Source organism: Ochotona princeps, chromosome 4 (assembly GCF_030435755.1).
Source record: "Ochotona princeps isolate mOchPri1 chromosome 4, mOchPri1.hap1, whole genome shotgun sequence".
Lineage (NCBI taxonomy): Eukaryota > Metazoa > Chordata > Mammalia > Lagomorpha > Ochotonidae > Ochotona > Ochotona princeps.
This window is the reverse complement of record NC_080835.1, coordinates 92,006,117-92,027,931: the sequence shown is the minus strand read 5'-3', so window position 1 is coordinate 92,027,931 and position 21,815 is coordinate 92,006,117. Positions and strand designations below refer to the sequence as shown.

General features: G+C 38.1%; 1 protein-coding gene across 4 annotated transcripts in view; it reads right to left on the bottom strand.

The window, feature by feature from the left end:
- Window positions 1-21,815, bottom strand: part of ARHGEF12 (Rho guanine nucleotide exchange factor 12) — a 153,068-nt gene that overhangs the window by 54,612 nt on the left and 76,641 nt on the right. For 3 of the 4 annotated variants that reach the window (XM_058664010.1, XM_058664007.1, XM_058664009.1), the window contains 7 exons: window positions 19,239-19,337; window positions 18,521-18,570; window positions 16,021-16,078; window positions 11,229-11,407; window positions 9,976-10,053; window positions 9,660-9,779; window positions 7,968-8,108 (listed from right to left, as the gene is read on the bottom strand). In XM_058664010.1, coding sequence (XP_058519993.1) covers window positions 7,968-8,108; window positions 9,660-9,779; window positions 9,976-10,053; window positions 11,229-11,407; window positions 16,021-16,078; window positions 18,521-18,570; window positions 19,239-19,337 — 725 coding nt within the window. The remainder of the gene's footprint in view (window positions 1-7,967; window positions 8,109-9,659; window positions 9,780-9,975; window positions 10,054-11,228; window positions 11,408-16,020; window positions 16,079-18,520; window positions 18,571-19,238; window positions 19,338-21,815) is intronic. The other variant, XM_058664008.1, reaches the window with a different exon arrangement.

The window sequence follows — 21,815 nt, the reverse complement described above, 5'->3', positions numbered from 1 at the left end:
CACAGGAAGACAACAGGTCACCTGATGTGAAATAATGACATGTGCTACGATCTGTGAATTCCTACCAAACAACAATCGCCATCTAATTCAGAACCCACATCTAGCTATCAGTTTTCAGGAATCACAAACAGAGCAACAGGTTACACAACATCATGAAAATACAATTAGGAAGTAGTTGTCTGACTGGACATCTGACTCCATTTACTTAACAAAACATAAAGTCAATGAAAAACAATCAAGGAAGCCAATAAAAATTATGATATAAAATGCCTTAACAAGACCTGGTGCAGTAGCCTAGTGGCTAAATCCTTGCATTGCATGCACATAGGTGTCAGCTTGTGTCCAGTTCCAATCCAGTTTCCCACTTGTGGCCTGGGAAAGCAGTTGAGGACGTCCCAAAGCCTTGGGACCCTGCACCCGCATGGGAAACCCAGAAGAAGCTCCTGGCTCCTGGCTCCTGGCTTCAGACTGGCTCAGCTCACTCACTGGAGAGTGAACCAGTGGATGGAAGATAATTCTCTCTATGTCTCCTTCTCTGTAAAATCTGCCTTTCCAATAAAAAAAAAAAATCTTTAGAAAAATTTTTAAAAATACCTACTTTCTTAAAAAAGTCTTAGCAACCAAAGTTGACTTGAATATACTGAACAAATTCTGATTCAAATAAACAAAGTGCAAATTTATTCTGAGACAATTGGGGCAAATAAAATTATACTAACAAAAAAAATTAAAAGGAACAAAAACAAAAAAGAACGAAAATCAATAACAAAGTTATACTAACAAACTTTTCTTTTTATACATCTGAAAGGCAGAGAGAGAGAGACCCAGGACAGTCTCTTTCATCTGCTGGCTCATGCAGCAAATGCCTTTAACAGCCAGGACTAGGCCAAGATGAAGCCAGAGGCCCAGAACTCCATCTGGGTCTTCCAACTCTGTGTGCCAGGACTCAGTTAAAGCATCACTGGATATGCATTAGCAGGAATCTGAAATCAGAAGCAGAACCAGGACCCTCAGACTCTCCGATCCAGTATGCAGGCACCCTAAACATCTTGCAGGCTCTGCCAATGTGCACTCTAGAAAATATTCATTCTTTTTTTTTAAAGATTTATTTATTTTTATTGAAAGGTGTATACACAGAGAGGAGGAGAGACAGAGAGAAAACTCTTATGTCCAATAGTTCACTCCTCAAGTGAATGCAACGCTGGAGCGGAGTCAATCCGAAGCCAGGAGCCAGGAGCTCGTCCAGGTCTCCCACAAGGCTGCAGGGTCCTAAGCCTTTGGGCCATCCTCAACTGCTTTCCCAGGCTACAAGCAGGGAGCTGGATGGGAAGCAGGGCTGCCAGAGTTAGAACCGGCGACCATATGGGAACCCGGGTGTGCAAGGTGAGGACCTTAACCACTACACTATTGCACTGGGTCTTAAAAACATTAATTCTTAAGGGTTTTTTTTTAAAGGTTTATTTTATTTTTATTGGAAAATCAGATATATGAGAGAAGAAGACTCAGAGAGGAAGATCTTCCATCCTTTGATTCACTCCCCAAGCGGCCGCAATGGCCAGAGCTGAGCCCACTCAAAGCCAGGAGCCAGGAGCTTCCTCCAGGTCTTCCATGTGGGACAGGGTCCCAAGGCCTTGGGCCGTCCTCAACTGCTTTCCCAGGCCATAGGCATGGAACTGGGTGGGACGTTGGGCCATTGGGATTAGAACTGGTACCCATTATGGGATCCCAGCACATTTAAAGTGAGGACTTTAGCCACTAGGCTACGTGCTGGGCCCTAATTCTTCAGGTTTGATAAAGACATAATAGTTATATTTTGACAACACCTTTCTATTTATTACATATATCTTACTGAAATGTCTTGTATTTATATTTCTTTCGAGTGTTCAAAGAATATGAAGCATATGAACTTGTGTTAATGCATGTTGAGGCTCCTTAAGCAGGAACATGAAGGAGATCCATGTTAGATCATCTGCTTTGAATGTTTAAGAAATTTCCGACTTTTCCAAAATATCCAAAAAGCATCCTCACATGCTCTTAAAATGGTATACACAAGCTTGGCAGCGTGGCCTAGTGGCTAAGGTCCTTGCCTTGATCCCATATGGCCGCTGGTTCTAATCCCAGCAGGTCCACTTCCTCTCTATCTCTCCTGCTCTCAGTATATCTGACTTTGTAATAAAAATAAAATAAATCTTAAAAAAAAAAAAAAAGGTATACACAGAACACATGAAATGTATTCCCTTTATATAAATTTCTTAAAACTGCAAGAATATAATGTAGTTAGTGAACAAGATATTTCTCCAGAGCCTTCAGAGAGAACAGAGCTCTGTTAACATCTCAATTTTAGAGTTCTAGGCTCCAGAGTCCAAAAAGAATAAATTTCTGCTGTTATCAAGGGAAAAAAATTTTTCCAAAATGAGTAAAGCAGGGAATATTTTTTAAAGCATTTTTTTTTCAATGGGCTCAGCACTAGACAGTGGCTAAATCCTTGCCTTGCATGTGCCATGACCCCATATGGGCACTAGTTTGTATCCTGGCTACTCCACTTGCCATTCAGCTCCCTGTTTGTGGCATGGGAAAGCCACAAGCCTTGGAACCCTGCACGAATGTGGGAGACTCAAAAGAAGCTCCTGGCTCCTGGATTAAGATTGGCTCAGCTCTGGCCATTGCAGCCACTTGGGGAGTAAACCAATGGATAGAAGATCTTTCTTTCTGTCTCTCCTTCTCTGTAAAATCTGCCTTTCCAAAAAATAAATAAATAAATAAATAAAATCTCAAAAAAAAAACCAGTAAAAAATTGTAAAAAGATTTTTTTATTTATTTGAAAGTCAGAGTTACGGAGAGAGAGACAGAGATCTTCCATCTGCTGTTTGACTCCCCAGATGGCCATAAAGGCCAGGACTGGGCCGGCCAAAGACTTGAACCAGGAGCTTCACCCACGTCTCCCACGTGGGTCATCTTCCACGATTTTTCCCAAACCATTAGTAGACAGATGTTTCTGAAATGCAGCAGTCAGGACTCAATCTGGCAGCCACACAGGATGTCGACCTCATACGTCCCATATTTACTTTCTATGTATGCCTCAACACAGGCTCCAAGCAGAGATTATATTTTTATTTATTTACTTTTAAAGATTTACTTATTTTATTTGAAAGGCACAGTTACAGAGACAGAGAAGGAGAGACAGGTATCTTTAATCCACTGGTTCACTCCCCTAAATGGTCTCAACAGCAGGAGCTGGGCCAGTCCAAACCCAGGAGCCAGGAGACTTCTCTGGGTCTCATACTTGAGTTCAGAGACCCAAGCACTTGGGCCATCCTTCACTGCTTTCACAGGCACAGTAACAGGAAGCTGTAACAGAAGTAAAGCAGGCAGAACTCGAACGAGCGCATATACAGAATGTCAGTGCAGGCTTATCCTGTTATGTCATAGCACTGACCCCATATTTTTAAAGTGATAATAAGAAACGACCACGAGAAGACTATTTTGTAAAAATCCGAAGAAAACAAAAATATTTTTAAAATAGTTAAGGTTGGTTTTCTAAAACTAACTGCAGTAAAACTGAAATAAAAGGAAAATCCACAAGTAAAAAGCAGTATAGTTTTTGCCTCAAAACTTGTGGTAATTAAACTGGTTTTTATGAGTTCAGTAAATGTTCTAATACACATCAATAATTTTTCTTTGTTTTTCTTTTTCACTTTTTATTTTTATTGCATTTTGAAAATTATTTTATTCATTTTTATTTCCCCTGCCCTCTCCTCAGATACCCTCCCCACACTGAATTCCCCTATATTATTACTATAGCATAGCTCTTCATAAACAGTCACATGTTCATCATTACGAACACGGACAATGGCAGAGTCCAGCCTCCCATCATCAAGATACAGCTAAAAGTTTCATTGGAAGTCCATCCTTGATCCGGAAGTAGAGATGCACACTGCACTGCATCCTCATCTGGACATGATAGTCTCCATTACACAGTCACCACACATCCCTCTTAAATGAAAAGCCACAATACAAAATCAGGAACAGGATCCTCACTTTCACATACGGTGTCCGTATCCACGGATGTCCCTAAGCAGTATTTTGTCACCCCAATTCTCCAGAGCTCATTGGCGGGTGGCCAGCAGGCAAAGCCTGGCACCCAAAAGGTGCACTGGCTCCCTGCCAAATAAAGACGGTGCCGGCTGCTTAAAAAGCTACGGGGGGGGTGGGGGGGGGTGCTTCCTCCGCTTCGCCGGCAAAGATCGGCCGATGAAGCAGAGTTCAGCTCTGCATGCCCAACCCCCACATTAATAATTTCTGACCTGGGATTTTCAAAATATTCATTTACTTGTTTGGCTTTAGTTTTCATACCTTTGAAATGGTGAAACAGTCTAAGATTATTAGGAGTGTTTAAACTCCAGTACAAAGTAGATATTCAGGAAGTGGTAACTATTGAGGACATTTGTTGTCCAACTTCCCACATGGGAGCATCTGGTTTTGATATCTATCTCTTTCTATGTATTCTTAAAAGATTTTATTTATTTGGAAGGGAGTAGCACACTGAAAAAGGAAGAGTCAGACAGATTCCATCTACTGGCTTATTCCTCAAATGGCTACCAATAGCTGGGGCTGGGCGGGCAGAAAGACAAGAGAATGGAGCTCCATTCAGTTCTCCCACGTAGGTGGCAGGGGCCCAAGCACAAAGAACTGAAGGTTCACCTGCAGTTGCTTTTCCAGGCACACTAGCAGGGGGCTATACATAAAGTATAACAGCTGGGACAGGTAGTGACGAATATATTAACTGTATTCCTGTCACTGATGTGGAAGACCCGCAGTGAATTTCTGAGCTCCCAGGCTTTACACCTGACCAAGTCCTGGCTATAATGGGTATATGTGGGGTGAACCAGAAGATGCGTGCTTTCTCTCTAATAAATAAGTATGAGTAATCTGAGAGTACCATCCATTTGTCAAGCAGTCTTCTTCTCTAGCAGATCTCTCTCCCTGTCTTTTTCTCTAATTCATCCTGGATACTGTCCTATTTCTCATGGTGCCTTTTCCTTCCATCCTTCCTTCTTTAAAAACATATTTATTGGGCCCAGTGCGATAGCGTAGCAGTTAACATCCTCGTCTTGAGTGTGTCGCGATCCCATATGGGTGCCAGTTCATATTCTGGCAGCCCCGCTTCCCATCCAGCTCCCTGCCTGTGGCCTGGGAATGCAGTGGAGGATGGCCCAGGGCTTTGGGACCTTGCACCCATGTGGGAGACCTAGAAAAGCTCCCGGCTCCTGGCTTTGGATTGGCTCAGCTCCAGCTGCTGCGGTCGCTTAGGGAGTAAATCATCGGATGGAAGATCTTCCCCTCTGTCTCTCCTCCTCTCTGTACACCCACCTTTCCAATAAAAATAAATAAATCTTAAAAAAAAACATATTTATTTTGAAAGTTAGATTTATATACACGCAGAGAGGAAGAGAATCAGAGAGAGATCTTCCACCTGCTGTTTCACTCCTCAGATGGCTGCATAGGCTGGGGCTGTGCCAGCCTCAAAGCCAGGAACCAGGAGCTTGATCCACATCTCCCAAATGGGTGCAGGGGTCCAGGAACTTAGGCCAAGCTTCCACTGCTTTTCTCAGCCATTAAGAGAGAGTTGCATGGGAAATAGAGTAGCTAGGATTTGAACCTGAGTCCACCACACCCCTCTCCTCCTACAAGATAAAGACTACTCATTATTTCTGTTCATTCAGTACTGCTATTTATCAACTATACGCCAGTCTTCACTCAATGGAATGTCAATATCTATACTCAACACCCTATAGAGGTGTTGGAAGCAGACCTGGAAGCTCCACTTCCAACCCAGCTACATGCTAATATTCCTGTCAGCAGAAGTTGGCCCAAATGACTAGGCCCCTGCACCCACGTGGGAAACCCACATGAAGCTCCTGGATTCAGCATGGCCCTGCCCAGACCACTGCAGCCATTTGGGAATGAATAGTAGATGGACGCTCACTCTATCACCTTCTCTGTAATTCTGCCTTAAACCTTTTTTGGTTTTATTCTTGTTTTTTTAAGTTATAGTCCTAGGTCACATATTTACTTTAATATAACCTTTATCTAAATATAAGGCAAATCCAAATTTTTCATTTGCTCTGAATGCCTATGGTTAGGAAATATCAAGTCAGATAAGAATAGTCCCTGTGCTTTTAAGGAACTTCATGTGCACTAGCAGAGACAAGTCATAAAAAACTTATAGAAGTAGAACCTAATTAAAAGGAATAGGACAACAATTTCCAAAAGTAGTATTACTTGATCAAATTGAAGGCATCTGGACTCAACACTCTAAAATAACCTGCATTACAGATTTCATTCATAATCCTAATATGCCATGATGCCCTAACATCTTCACGCTTTCCCAAAATGTCATGTTTTCACACTTCCATGCCTCTGTTCATATTTAAAGTACTGATACTTCGGATCTAGGTAGAGATATGTTACTTCTTGCTTGAGTAAGCAAGCACTATAAAATTTGGTCACTTTGGTTATTTCTCTTTGGCTTTTGTAAAGTCACAACACCAGGCCATTCAGAGAAGTAACTAAGACCACAAAACACTTATCACACTGTATAGTGTATATACGTGGCAAATGGTGTTATAATTTTTTTCCTTGAGTCAAAATTGAAAAATTTTCCACTAAAACCTTTAGCAAAGCAAATTCACATGACTCCTTCAAAAGGATTTCATAAAAAAAAAAAAACACAAAAACTTTTTTTCCTTGCATGAGAGAGTGAATCACTGGGCCCAAGCCTCAAAAGACAGCCCAATAGCTCAGACTGTAGCTTTTTCCTTTTTATAGCACACCTTTCAGTAAGAACTTCTATATTAATCAGCATGAATATATATAACAAAAGTCACAAGAAGTATTACCTGTTCTACACACAAAACGTCTTTATTTCCTACTCCAGTCTTCAAAAAAGTCACAACCCATCAAACTGATTTCATGATCCACAGTGACAAATACACTGGCTTAATCTACTTTGCTCATCACTTTTAAAGAGGGTGACCTATTTTTAAGCCATTATTCTTACCATTGTACAAACCTTAAAACTATTGTAGCACTAGCTCAGCTTTCAAATTTTCATATCACCATGACACAATATCACAATTCAACTTAAAATATTTTATTATTAACATCACCTTAATAAACACCAATGTTCATCTGGTAGCCTCTTTGTTAACTGAGAAAGTGTTACTGCTAAACCTGAGCTTTCAACTGAAGTCTAGCTTACAGGACCAAAGCTTTTACTCTTTGTAATGGCAAAATGCCCCAGGATTCAAGACTGAGTCACTCTTGACCACAAATAGAATATTAACATGCTCTTCAAAGATATCAACAGTTGGCCTCTTGGTTCATAAGAAAGAACTGGCATTATTAATTTCTCTACCCACAAGTAAGATACCTGCAAGGAAATTCCATTCAAACAAAAGAAACATTTGGTAATGGATGTGTAAGGAAAAAAGTGACCTGTGAATTAAAACACTTATTTACAACAGTATCCATGATTTAAAATTGACATATGGAAGACTAGGATGAGGGCTAACGGTATAAAACAGACAAGTTGGAACACTGCCTGTAACACGAGCATCCCTCTGGGTGCCAGTTCATGCCCCATCTGTTTCACTCCAGCAGTCCTGCTCATGTGCCAGACCAGGAGGAAGCTCTTGGCTTCTGGCTTTGGCCTGGCCCAGTCATAGCCTTTATGGCTACTTGTGGAATGAACCAGAGGGTGGAAGAACTCTCCTTCCCTATCTCTACCTCTTATCCCCACCTCTCTCTTTTACTCTGCCTTTTAAATAAATAAATATACCTTATTTTAAAAAAATGAAAACTGGAATGGAAAAAAGTGACCAACACAGCAGTGCATATAACTTCAAATAAAGAAAAGGGCTGTAAGATATACTCCAAGAAGACACTGATTTAAGAAATTTAATGCTTACATCTGCACTGTCACTGTTCGGCCGAGAAGTATCGCCAGAGCTGCAATCAGCCCTGCCTGGGATATCTCCAGAATCTACTTCTGCCTCACTGACTGTTAAGGTGTCACCTGGAGGCCTGGAGGGTGTAACTAGAGCTCCATCCTAAAAGAGATCAAAGGAACACACACACATAAAAGAAAACTTTGATTAATGACTATGTAAACAAAGTGGCACAACAATCTACAACGAGAATGCAAAAAGTTGGACATTCTGATGTGATCAAGAATGCTTTACGTGATATCAGTAAAAGGGCAAGTTATTACTAAATTCTACCATTTTAAAATGCCATAACCAAAGATAAGAATATTTCAGACAAGAAGTGATATTTTAATAAAAAGAGAAGTTTCAATTTCCAAATATAGCAAAAAGGTTAAACAGTCAAATAATTTATGGTATCTGCTCACTGTTTAGGATCATTACACTATAACTTTTGGTTAACTGTCTTCCAATACTTCAGAGTTTCAATAAATTGCCAATTCTGTCACACAATGATTTCTTACAAACTTTTAAATCAGGAACTCCATCTTTACTGTTGGATCAGGATGAGAATTTTATCTTTCTCAGGGCTAAAAACATAAGGCTTATAATACTACTGAAGCATAACACTCAAAACGTGACATGGGAAGTAGGGCTGAAAGCAGCAAAAATATTATGTAATGGAAAGTACACTGAACAGAATATAGGAGACCTTATACACTGTGTACGAGTGATCTTGTGTAATCAATCAGTTTAGGCCTAGTTTTTTCAACCACAAAACATGACTTTTCCTTTATAATAAAAAGAAGATTAGGCTATCTGATTTCCAAGAATCCTTTACTTCTCTGAAAATGTGGTTTTTACTTCAGATCTAACTCAGACACACTGACAAATAAACAGCCTTCATCCATTTTAAACACACAAGCAATTTGTCTATTTTGTTTTAAGATGTAATGCAAGAAACTTTAATTATCAAAAAAGGAATATTAAAAAATATAAACTTGGCTGATTAAAAAAGTTTAACTTTTTTTCTGATGAGACCAGTATCTCTATCACTAACATCTAGAGAATTCTATTGAACTACATCTAAAATTACAAAAAATAAAATTATTAAGAGTATGAATGTACTCTAAGTCCTCAGATGGGATCTAAATTCCATTCCTACCACTTCTAAGCTCCATGGCCTCAGACCCTAATCTCCCTTTTTGTCCAAGTATGTAAAATGTGGGAATCATAGGATCTACCTAAACTCAGAAGGTTACTGTGCACATTAAACGATAAGAGAATGTTCGTCTATGCATTCAACACAATGCCTGTCAATCTATAAAATCAATATCCTTCTGGAAAGCAAAAACTGTCATTCTGTATAGATAGCAGAATGAACCACAAAAATTAAAATGTTATCTAAATACATTTTAGTAGTTTGTCACATCAAAGCAAAAGCATTCTTTTTTGAAGTTATTATGGAACAAAGAAAAGTGACATGAGCAAGCAAACAAGCAGAAGCCAACATTTATTTTTGTTAATTATTACTTCTGTAACATCCTACACAGGACATCCTGTTGTCCTATGCTAGAAAAATAACGTTTTAAAAAGGTGACTGCAACATTCTCTGACACATTCCCAGAAGAAAATTCTCCTGCAAAAAGTTGGGTAGCATGTTTAAAGTGATGCTACCTGAGCAGAGCCTGTGGCTTTGGATAGCTGCTCTTGCAGCTGAGGAATGTGTTTCTTGGCCTCTTGGATCTCTTTTAGCAATCTTTGGGCAGGTGTTCGGTTGTAATCTTCCTGCAATAACTGAAAAGTTATAAAAATATTTTGAGAATTAATTATGTATGTCAAGAAAATATAGAAAAAGTCTATTCTTAATCATTAAAATAGCTGATAGCATTGATTATAATACTTTTTGATTGTGATTATGACAAACACCAATTCAGCTATGCCCACTCACATTTTTACTGGTTTATAAACAGTCCTATTTCCAACTTAGTACCTGTAGCCGTTCCTGTTCTTTCTGTAACATTTTTCTCAGAATTTCTACTTTCTGGTTATGAACCACATTGTTTTCCTCCTAGGAAAAGATAAACAACCAACATAGGGAATTGAGGCTAAAACAAATGCTGAAAGCAACATATACAATATTCTAAGCTCTAAATGCAAGTACCTATTAGAATTATCTTTATTCCCAGTGACTCAGAACGCAGGCTTTTTAACCTGACTTCTACCAAAATAAAAGGCTCTAGGGAAATGCTCACCACTCTATTTCACTTTCACTACACTGGGATCAAAAGAACATTAAATATTTATAAGTTAGCTGAACTTGTAGGTACAAAAATAATACACTTCCTCTCCTTTGGATCTTTGGTATGGCTCATATTCTCAGTACTTTCCCCTGAAACATGAGGACATTTTCTAACTCACGTTTTATCACCTCTCCTTGTTTCACAACCGTATACTTTACCAAATTAGCCTTCTTACAATCTTATTATAATCATGTAACTCTTTTGCTCACAGAAATTAATGGATTCCTACAGTGTACTCTATTACATAAAATTAGTCTCACAGTTGTGAATCTTTCTCAAGGTACAATCTACTTTTTTCAAGCTCATCTCCCCAAATGTATATTAACAAGGCCCTAGCCAAATAGAAGCTCTGGCTATTTCCCGAAAATATTTCGTGCTTTCTTGACTGCCTATTTTGCCTCTAACTGGGCTGCCTTCCTTCCCATTCTACCAGTGTCAGTAACACCTGTATTTTAAGCAATTAAAATAAAGGCTTTCTTTAAAGGCTTTCCTTGTCACAATCAGATGTGCTTTCTCTGAGTTCTCCAAGAACATAGTTCATACTACTTGCATAAACTTTGATCTAATTTTTGTCAACAATAGTTTATTAAACACCTACCAAATGCCAAGCAGTATTTCTAGCACTAGGAAGACAACAGGAAACAAACAGAAAACCCTTATTCTTCTAAAGCGTACATTCTAAGATGACTGAAGACCTTGAACAAAGGATAGTCACATTTTTGGTGGGTGACACATTGTTTTGTATTTGATAAATATTAATATTGGTTAATTAGATCTGCTAAGACAAAATGTGATCACTCTTAATTATTATGTAATTTTTAGATTAGAAAGTCTGCTTCTAGAATCTTTAATTTGTTTTACAGTCCCAAACATCAAACTACTAATATAAAGCATAGGTATCCTTAGTCAACAGGGCATTTACTCGGCAATTTCCTACTCTTACCCCCATTAGCACAGGGCTGGTGATTCTCTCCATATTCCCAGATGCTCCAGGTGAATGAGGGGATGTCATGAGAGGAGACATATGTCCAAGGACTGATGGTTCTACTTCAGAATCAGCAAGCGGAATCTGGGGCGACCCAGGTGGGCGTCCCTGAACAGTGAGAGCTACATAGGAACCGGCTTAGGGTAGGAAGACAGAAGAAGGGAAGAAAAAGGAAAATAATATTGTCAAGAAATATTTTATAGCATTATACTATTTTAATCTTTGACACTTTTAAAAGACCCTCTTATATGACAAAGTCCCATCGTCTACCAATAATGTTTCCACAGAAAAGGAATCCATTCTGTTATTTCCATTTAATGACTGCTCTAAAAATCTACATAAACAGTACAGCTTTCAGGTAGCAATTTATTACTCATAGGTATTACACAAAGCAAATAAAATTTCTAACACCAATAATATACTTTCATAAATCAAATAGTACCAGCCAACTAATAACTACTATGTTCAACTAATTTTCCAAATGCAAATTTTAAAAGCTATATATTTTAAGGTGATACTAATTAACCAGGGCTTAAAAATACTTAATACTCTGGCATATTAGAATATAAGCTGTTAGTGCTAGTGTTGTGGCATAATTGGTATAAAGCCAGAGCCTGCAAGGCTAGACCTGTATGGGCACTGGTTTGAGTCTCAGCTAATCCACTTCTGATCCAGTTCCCTGCTTGTGTGCCTGGGAAGGCAGCAGAAGAAGGCGCAATTCCTTGGGCCTCTACACCCAACTGGAAGACTTAGAGGAAGCTCCCGGCTCCTGGCTAAACCTACAAATGGCGGATCTCTCTGTCTCTCCCTTGCTCGCTCTCTCTCTCTCTGAAACTCTGCCTTTAAAATAAAATACATCTTCTTTAAAAAATAATATAAGCTGTAACTAGCTTTACAAAAAATATGATCAAAAAATTTTTAAAATACTAATAAGCAGTGACTTTAAAATCAAAATTTTTAGAGGAGCTGATATAAATCTTTTAGGCATTATAGAAATGATAAAATCATGAAAGGTAAATTTATTACAACCAGAAAGATTCAAGGAGTATTCATTAATTGTCTAACATCAAAAAGATGATCCAAATAAATGACTTTTCTAGGCAAAAGGACAAAAATATGTAAGTGCCAAATCCTTTCTCTTAGAATTTTCATTAGAACTTTTAAACTTATTTCAAAGTTGTCTTAAGAATTAACTCTCAAGGAATTCACACCCAATATTTCACAGTACTCTGAGATTCCAAAAATAAATATTTTTGCTACACTAACAGTCATAAGCACTGTGATTTGAGGGAATTATAAACATAACTTTTTTAAAGGTGTTCAATCTTACTGAGCTCTATCAGAAAGTCATCTGAAATGTCTTCAAAAAGTTCATGAGAAGGGACCAGTGTTGGGCCTGGCAGCGTGGCCTAGCAGCTAAAGTCTTCGCCTTGAACGCCAGGATCCCATATGAGCGCCGGTTCTAATCCTGGCAGCTCCACTTCCCATCCAGATCCCTGCTTGTGGCCTGGGAAAGCAGTCGAGGACGGCCCAAAGATTCAGGACCCTGCACCCACGTGGGAGACCCGGAAGAGGTTCCTGGTTCCCGGCTTCGGATTGGCGCAGCACCGGCCGTTGCAGTCAGTTGGGGAGTGAGTCATCAGACAGAAGATCTTCCTCTCTGTCTCTCCTTCTCTCTGTATATCTGACTTTGTAATAAAAATAAATAAATCTTTAAAAAAGAAAAGAAAAGAAAAGGGACCAGTGTTATGGCAATATGCCTAAGCTGCTGCCTGTGAGGCTAACACTCTATATGGGCATCTGTTCATGCTGGATGCTCCACTTCTGATCCAGCTCTTTGCTACTGCATTTGGGAAAGCACTGGAAAATGGCCCAGGTCTTTGGGTTCCTGCACCCCTAGAAGAGACACAAGAGAAGCTCTGGGCTCCTGGCTTCAGCGTGGCCACTGCAGCTATTTCGGAGTGAACTAGTGGATATAAGATTTCTGTCTCTCCTTTTCTCTCTCATCATATTTCTGCCTTTCAAACAAACAACCTTTTTTAAAAAGCTGACATGTACTTCAAATGAGTGTATGAAAAACACACGTGTGAATAAATTCCACATGCATTAAATAAACATATTTTTAGAAGATTTATTTTTATATGAAAGGCAGAGTTAGAATAAGAAGAGGAGAAGGGAGAGGGTAGAGGATGGGAGGGAGAGAGATAGAGAGCTTCCTTCCTCTGGTTCACTTCCCAAATAGCCACAACAGCTACAGCTATATAGCTGGCCTGGTCAGAAGCCAGGAAACAAGAGCTTTTTCTAGGTCTCCCATGTAGGGAGAGAGGTCCAAGCACTTGAGCCATGTTCCATTGATTTCCCAGGCCATTAGCAGGGAGATGGATCAGAAATGGAGTATTCAGCACTTGAACTGGCACCCTATGGAATGCTGGCACCACTGGCAAAGGTTTAGCCTCTTACTCCACAAAGGGTACCAGCCCCTAAACATCCTTACATCCTTTTTTTTTTTTTAAGACAGCAACAGACTGAGAGAGAATGGAATGAATGGATGAGCATCTTCTATGTGCTGGTTCACTCAGGAACAGCTAGGAGTAAGCCAAGTTAAAACTAGGAGTGAACTAGTGGATATAAGATTTCTGTCTCTCCTTTTATCTCTCTTCATAATTCTGCCCTTCCAATAAACAATCTTCTTCAAAAAGCTGACACGGTACTTCAAATGAGTTTATGAAAAACACACGTGTGAGTAAATTCCACATGCATTAAACAAACATAAGTCTAATAAGTCTCTAAGTCTCCCACAAGGATAGCAGTAGCTTACCCAATTTTAGGTAACATTAGCAAGAAGCTGGATAAGAAGCAGGGTAACAGGGACTCAAATCAGGCACTCTAAAATGGATATTCCAAATGGCAGCCTACCCAGAATTCAAAGTTGCTTCACTTAATTAGTAACAGGGCCAGGAAAAAATTCATTTACTGAATTTATTCTAAAAATGCTCATCCACTCAATGAAAAGAAAATTAAATACAACAGTGATTCTGTTTGACCGTAATTCTTTTATTTATAATCCACTGTTAAATAATCAGATGCAGAAGATCAAATATTAACTTTTTAGAATTTCATTCAGTTTAAGCTATCTCATTACCCTTACCTTTCAGAGATAAAATAAATGCATAAACCAAAGCCAAGCCAGAACAAAAAAAAGTGAAGTGCTGGTACTCTAATGTGACTTATTTTATTTGCTTCTTTCATGTTATAATTCACACAAGAAATAAAGCAATTTAAAAAACACAGAATCTCTTCCAGAGAGTAGGTAGGACTATAGAGTAACAATAAAGTGAAACTGAGGTCTGTGTAGATAAGGTATGCTGGACTCTAAGAGTAGAAATTTCTAGCCCATTACAACCTACAAGCAAAGCTTACACCACCTCTGAGTTCTCTCCTGTACCTGTGCAGAGAGAAAAACTGAAGACCTGCCTGGAGCTTGGGGCCTGGCCTGCCCGTGTCTCATGGCAAATTTGGACAGCAGAGTTTTACCTCCGGCCCAGCAATGATGAGTCTGAAGACTCATAGATTCTATTGTTTAAACACGAAAGATTATCTATTTGAAAAGTCCTGAGAGAGAGAATTTTCCATTTGCTGATTCAATCCTCAGATGACCTCAATGACCCATGCTGGGCTAGGCTAAAGCCAGGAACTTCAATCCAAGTCTCCCACATGAGTGGCTGGGGCCCAAACACATCAGGCATCTTCCACTCCCTTTCTCAAGGCACTGACAGGGAGAACTGAATTGGAAGTAAATCAGCCAAGACATGAGCCAGTATGGGATGTTGGGATTGCAGCAAGCAGTAGCTTTACCTGATGTATCATAATACTGGCCCTAACAAAAAAAAATTATTTTAAAAGATTTATTATTTACTTGAAAGGCAGAGTTACGGAGATAGAAAAAGCAGAAAGAGAGAGAGAGAGAGAAAAATCTTCCATCCACTGGTTCACTCCCCAAATGTCCACAACAACAGCTTGTGTGGGTGAGTCCGGGCCGGGAGCCAGAAGTATCATCTGAGTGCAAGGGCCCAAGTACTTGGGCCATCTTCCACTGTTTTCCCAGGTACATTTTCAAAGAGCTGGATTGGAAGTGAGTAACCCGATGTATCGGCTAATACCAGTAGCAGTTTAATCCACTATGTCACACCACAAGCCTGATCATAAATTTCTTAACCCTGAAGTCTTGCAAAGGAGAAGACTGTTACCCCCAATTTATGTAATCATTTCCATACTGGGGGAAAGCGATCCTACAACATGATTTCCAAAGTTCCATTTAAGTTCATTAAGTCAATGGGTCCGATTCCTCAACCTCTTTCCTCTCAGCTGACTCATGCATCTTTTTGACATGTATCTATTCTGTATTGCCAAGAAGGACTAGAATATTACAGTCAAGCAAATATGTACAGTTGGTAGAATATAACTGTTATTTGGGAGTTTTCATTGCAGATTTTATTTCAATGTAGGAGTTAGCAAACTCCAGCTCAGAGGCTAAATTTGGCCCACCACCTGTTTTGGTAAACAAAGTTGTACTGAAATACAACTAGATCTGCTCCTTTACATTTTGCCTATACTTTCATGCTGCAATGATTATCTGACATGGCCCACAAAGAATAGAATATTTACTATTTGGCTTATCACACAAAATGCTTGCTAATCTCTGTTTTAAAGGTTTCAGAAACACCTAAAAGTGAGAAATACATTAACCTACATTTGATTAGCTTCACCACTTCCAAATGGTTTGAGTGAGTCACCAGAGTTCCATTCACCTATAAGAAAATGAAAGCAGTACACATCAGACATATTTTCTTCAAAGGATAAACCGACTTAAGAAATTACCATATGTAATATAACCAATAACAATATAAGAAGCAGAGTTGCATGAAAACACACATATTTGGGTCCAGTGCAGTAGCCTAGCCGTTAAGGTCCTTGCCTTGCATGCTTGGGATCCCATATGGGTATTGGTTCATGTCCCGGTGGCCCCACTTCCAGTCCAGCTCCCTGACTGTGGCCTGGGAAAGCAGTCGAGTATAGCCCAAAGCCTTGGGACCCTGCACCCATGTGGGAGACCCGAAAGAAGCTCCTGGCTTCTTGCTTCAGATCAGCTCATCTCCAGCCATTTTGGCCACTTGGGGAGTGAATCAACAGACAGCAGATGTTCCTCTCTGTCTCTCCTCCTCACTATATATCTGACTTTCAATGAAAATAAAATAAATCTTTTTAAAAAGGCCATATTCATATTTGGTTCAGTATTTTTATCACTACTCTAGAAGGGGGATTCAACCACAAAATCAATATAAACACAAAATAGGCCCTTGATTTAAAAGAAATGTACCATGATAAAAATGTGCCATGAACAGATTTAAAGACACTTTTCTAGAATAAAACAAAGGTTCCTATTGTATCAGGAATTCACAGATTTATCAATATTATAAGTCAAAAAAATATTAAAAAAATAATCAGTATTTCAATAATATTCAATTAATCTTTAGTTTCCCAAGGGTACTGAATCTTTACAAAGAAATTTAAATTTTAAAACTTGTTAAATGAAGGAAATGTCACCCAAAGTCTCTAACAAATTAGGATAAAGTTACCATGGATTTAATGATAACTTTACCTTTGCCAGAAAAAAACTGTTAACCATGACATTTATCTTAAGACTTTTTTTTATTTTTACCAGAAACACACAACACAGACATTTAATATCACTGCCTTTTCCCTACCAAAAATACTTGTTTCCATTACACTGCTGATAAATCTCAATATAGGTACATGAAGACCTAACCTATTCTTTATAACAGCTCTGGACAGAATTTCTTTCTTTAGTTCTCAATTCATAAATCTCTGGATTCTTTAGAAGTTTCAGGATGATAAAGGTGAAACTAGTTGTCCAGTATACACATCACTTCACATTTATATATTCAATTCCTTAGAAAAGCTCCTACAAACAGAATGCTGCTCAAGGTTATGTACTTTCTCTCCAAGGTTTCGACACATATTCACAATGCTGTAACAGCCAAATTTCAACCCAGGTTTCTTCCAATGTGTACTGTTAGAAGAGTCACTTTACCAAACTTAAACAACACTGTATATGTGTATTCAATCTTGAAATTTTTTGACAATCCAATATGTTTTTCAGTAATCATTTTAATTTCTACTTCCTTGTTATCAATTTAGCTTGAACATATATTCTCATTAACATGTTTATCTAATAAGATTTTTACCCATTTCCTATTAGAATATTCTTTCCTTAGTACTTCAAAGGTGCTCTGTATTGTGTTGTCTGATACACGAGTATTTTTTTCAAATCGTTTTGATAAAATATGCTCATGGTATCCTTTTTTGTAATTTAATTTTAAGTGTCTTATTAATCAACTATTTCAAACTGTTTCAAGAGCAATTACTACTAACTCGTTTTTTTCTCCACTAACCAGAATTCAAGGTCTGTTTTCCAGATTCTATTTTGTTCCACTGGTAGATAAATGAGTATATCTTGATTAGTCAGATGCTTTAAGTTAACCCATCCCATCTCTTCTCATACCTAGCCCCACACATGACAAACTTTTCCTTTGGATAAATCTTACACCTTCATAAAGTTTATTAGGAAAAATGGTCAGTTTGACCAGAATATACCACTATGACTCTATTTGATATTTTGATGAGAATTTCTAACAAACATTAACTTGGAGAAAAATAATCTTTAACAAAGTAAGTCAGTCTCCTACTCAAAAATGCTTATGGCTCCATTTAATCAAGCCTTTTATTATGCCCTTCAACAAAAAGAATATGGATTTGAAAACAAATAAGTAATTATTTTAAAGACTCATTTGTTTATCTAAAAGGTAAAGTTATAGGAATGGCAGGCAGAGAAAGATATCTTTCACCTATTGGTTCATTCTCCAAATGGGAAGGCAGCAGCCAGGGGCCCCAGCACCATATCTGGGTCTTACAGGTGAGTGGTAGGGTCCCAAGCACTTGGACCTTTCCAAGGCACATTAGCAGGGAGCTGGAACAGAACTGGAATAGCTGGGACTCGAGCCCACATAGGAATGCTAGTGTCCTAGGTGGCAGCTTAACTTGCTGTGCCACAATACCAGTGCCACAAATCAGTAACTTTTTAGTCAACAGGCTAATCAAATGTTATGTTATTGTTTTCACATGAACGGAAAAAAATACATTCCTGCTAACACAAATTGGTTTCTAGTTACCTTGATGATTCGATCACCTGTCTGTACTCCAGCCCGCATGGCTGCTCCATCTGTAAGAAAAATTAACCACTTAAAATACAACTCATTTGTACTTACTGATAACCAAAGACAGGCAGTATTACTGAGTGAATCAAAACATGGACTGCAAAGTCAAATTGGCAAGTTCAAATTCTGCCTTTGCCATTCATTAACTGTCTGACCTCAGACTGATTTTAGCTGTTTTTTGCTTGTTTTACTGAAAGTCTCAATTTGATCTATAAAATGAAGAATCAAAGTACTTGCCTCAAACTATAGTAGTCAAGAAAACATAATCAATACATGGTAATAGCCGAAGGCATTGACATTTTAGAAAAAAAATCTGATATTTCTGTAGTTATAATTTTTTTCATTTTTGTACCTATAATTTTTAATCCATCTCTACCAAAAAATTACTTGTATTAATATGGAAAAAATGAAATCTCAGAAACTTCTGCAATAAATTATTATGTCCAAGGAATATACCAATCTTAAAACTTTAAGAATTGGTTTCTTCTATCACGTCAGAAGAAAATCTACAGGAATAAATTCATTCCTACCCTATGACACTATAAACAAATCCTAACATAATAGCGCTTATAACCTGCAACCTATACAATTCTGTTTTGGACAAGACATTATTGTATCTTTTCTATTCTTATTCTATTTGCTGACAAGACACAAAACTGAAAAAATGGCTTGCCTTCTTTCACAGACTGTACGAAGACGGGATTGTCTCCACTGACTGTCAACCCAAATCCATTGTCATCTTTCTGGATGATCACACAACGCTGAACAAGACCTGTGTAAGTACAAGCCACAGAGTAAAGACACAGGGAAGAGAAAACAAAGAAAAAGCACATAATTACATATTAATAATTAACAGTGTTCTATCTAGAGAACACAAAGCAGTATATGAAAATGATAGATAAAATAAAAGCACTAACCCCAAAACAAAGGAACAGAATACCACAATCACATACACTGATGTCCCACCAGAAAGAAAGAGAGTAGAGTGATTCCAAGATTAAAACAGCCAAACAACACTGGAAAATACTAGAGAGGAGACAGTTAAAACGAAAGCCTATTCGCATCTATAGTAGCTATTTGTGACACAAGCTATTTTCTTACCAACCTGCGTTCAATTCAAGAAAGTTTAATGCAGGCTGTTGAAATTTAATCTCTGTTGTGAGATACAAAGATGATGGAAGCTTGGCTGGACGTAAGACACTGAGGAATTAATTAGGATTAAACACAAGTTCCCACTGAATTCTGCTGCTTTACGAGAAGAAGGAGAAATATAGACATTTCCTCCCTACTGCCATATGATGAGGCTGTGTACTCCTTCAGGACTCTGCCAGCATGAAGGTCATCACTAGACAATGGGCCTAAATCTTGGACTTTCAGAACACAAAGCAAAAACAAAACAAGACAAAACAAAAAACCCTCCCCCTCAAAAAAAAACAAAGACACCTTCTTGCTTTTTTAAAGCTGCCTGCTTCAACTATGCCATTACAGTAAAGAAAAACAGTAATACAGGCAGGAGCATCCCACAGAAAATTCTAGACATATTCAGTTTTTTCTCAGGAAAAAAGGATATCAAAGGAAAAGATATTGGTAGGGTACATTTAACTATTCTTCCAAGAGGAAAAAAGAATGGGAAGAATTCAAAGGGAAGGAAAATTCTTAATAAAAAAAATTAAAGGAAGAAAAATAGTAGAAACTGCAAGAACTTGTGAGCTCAATCATATATTTCACCTATTTTATATACTAACTTCAATTCTTACAGGGGAATGGTTTTCCTTCTATTAAAATAGCAAATAAAAACTATCACAGCAAAGAGAAAGTGGATTCCAACCACAGCAACAGGAAATGTTCTAGAACCCTGGTTTATTCTGTTTTATCAAAGATCAGGTCTGATGATCTTAAACTCTTTGCTAGTCAGACATTTAACATACTTTCAGGTCACAGAATCTAAGCATGTCATCAAAAATCAGTATGTAAAACACATAAAATAGCATAATCATGTCAAAATAAAAGTTAAATACAGACTTTTATGCGATGAGCCACAATCTTAATAACACTGAGGTACAAATTAAAGTATATGTGATGCATATTAATGTATCTGTGGACAACACAAAATGAAAATGTGAACCATACAAAATACCAGAGACTAGAATAATTTGATCTCCACTAAAGGAAACATGAACCATAAAGTCGTACTCTGCACAAAAACTAACTTAAAAGAGATCACAGGGCCTAAACCCAACAACTAAAACTTTTCAGAAATCTAAGAGGAAATCTTTGAGATCTTAGATGGGCATAGGTCTCTTATGATACAAAATGCAGCAACTAGTAAAGAAAAAAAAATTTGGCAAAGTGGAGTCAGATTTTGTAGCATATGCTCTTCTAGACACTGATAAGAAAATGAAAAGGCAAAGTCACAGATCACGAGAAAAAATAAAAGATTTGCATACACATTTGTGTATTATTTGAAACAAACAGACAGATTTGAAGACACAGGCAAACTGAGAAACACACAAGAGGTCTCCCATCAATTGGTTCATTCCTCAAATGTCTACAAAAGCTGTGTTAAGTCAAAACAGGTGCCAAGAACTCAATCCAGGGCTCCCAGGAAAGCGGCAGGAATTCAACCATTTGATTCAGCATGTGCTGTCACCCAGGATCTGCACAGGAGGAAGTTGGTATCAGGGATTGCAGGTGGACTTGAACCCAGGTACTCTGTTTTAGGTTGTGGGCATCTTAATCACCAGTTTATTGCAGATTTTATACACACACAAACATATGTATATAATTACACAATTCAACAAGGACCAATTTTAAGGAATGGAGATTTATATAAGCACGTCACAAAGAATGCACACCAACAGTCAATAAGCATGCATAAAAGTGCTTAGCCTCTGTCACCATCAGGAATGCAAATTAAAATCCAGCAGATACAACTAAACATCAAACAGAATGTCAAAAATTAGAAGGCTGATAATATCAAGTGTTGACAAGCACATGGAGCAACTGAAACTCTCATATTATTGCTAAAAACAGTTTGGAGATTTCTTATAAGGGTAAGCAAGTATTTACAATATGACTCAACAATTTCACTCCCAAGAGCCATGAAAACTCATGTTTACAGAAAAGTTGTTACACACAAGTTCACAGCATTGTTATTCATGAAAGCCAAAAACAAGAAACAATTCAATACATTAACGTATAAATAAATTGTGGTATGCTCACTTAATGAATTACTACTTAACAAAAGAAA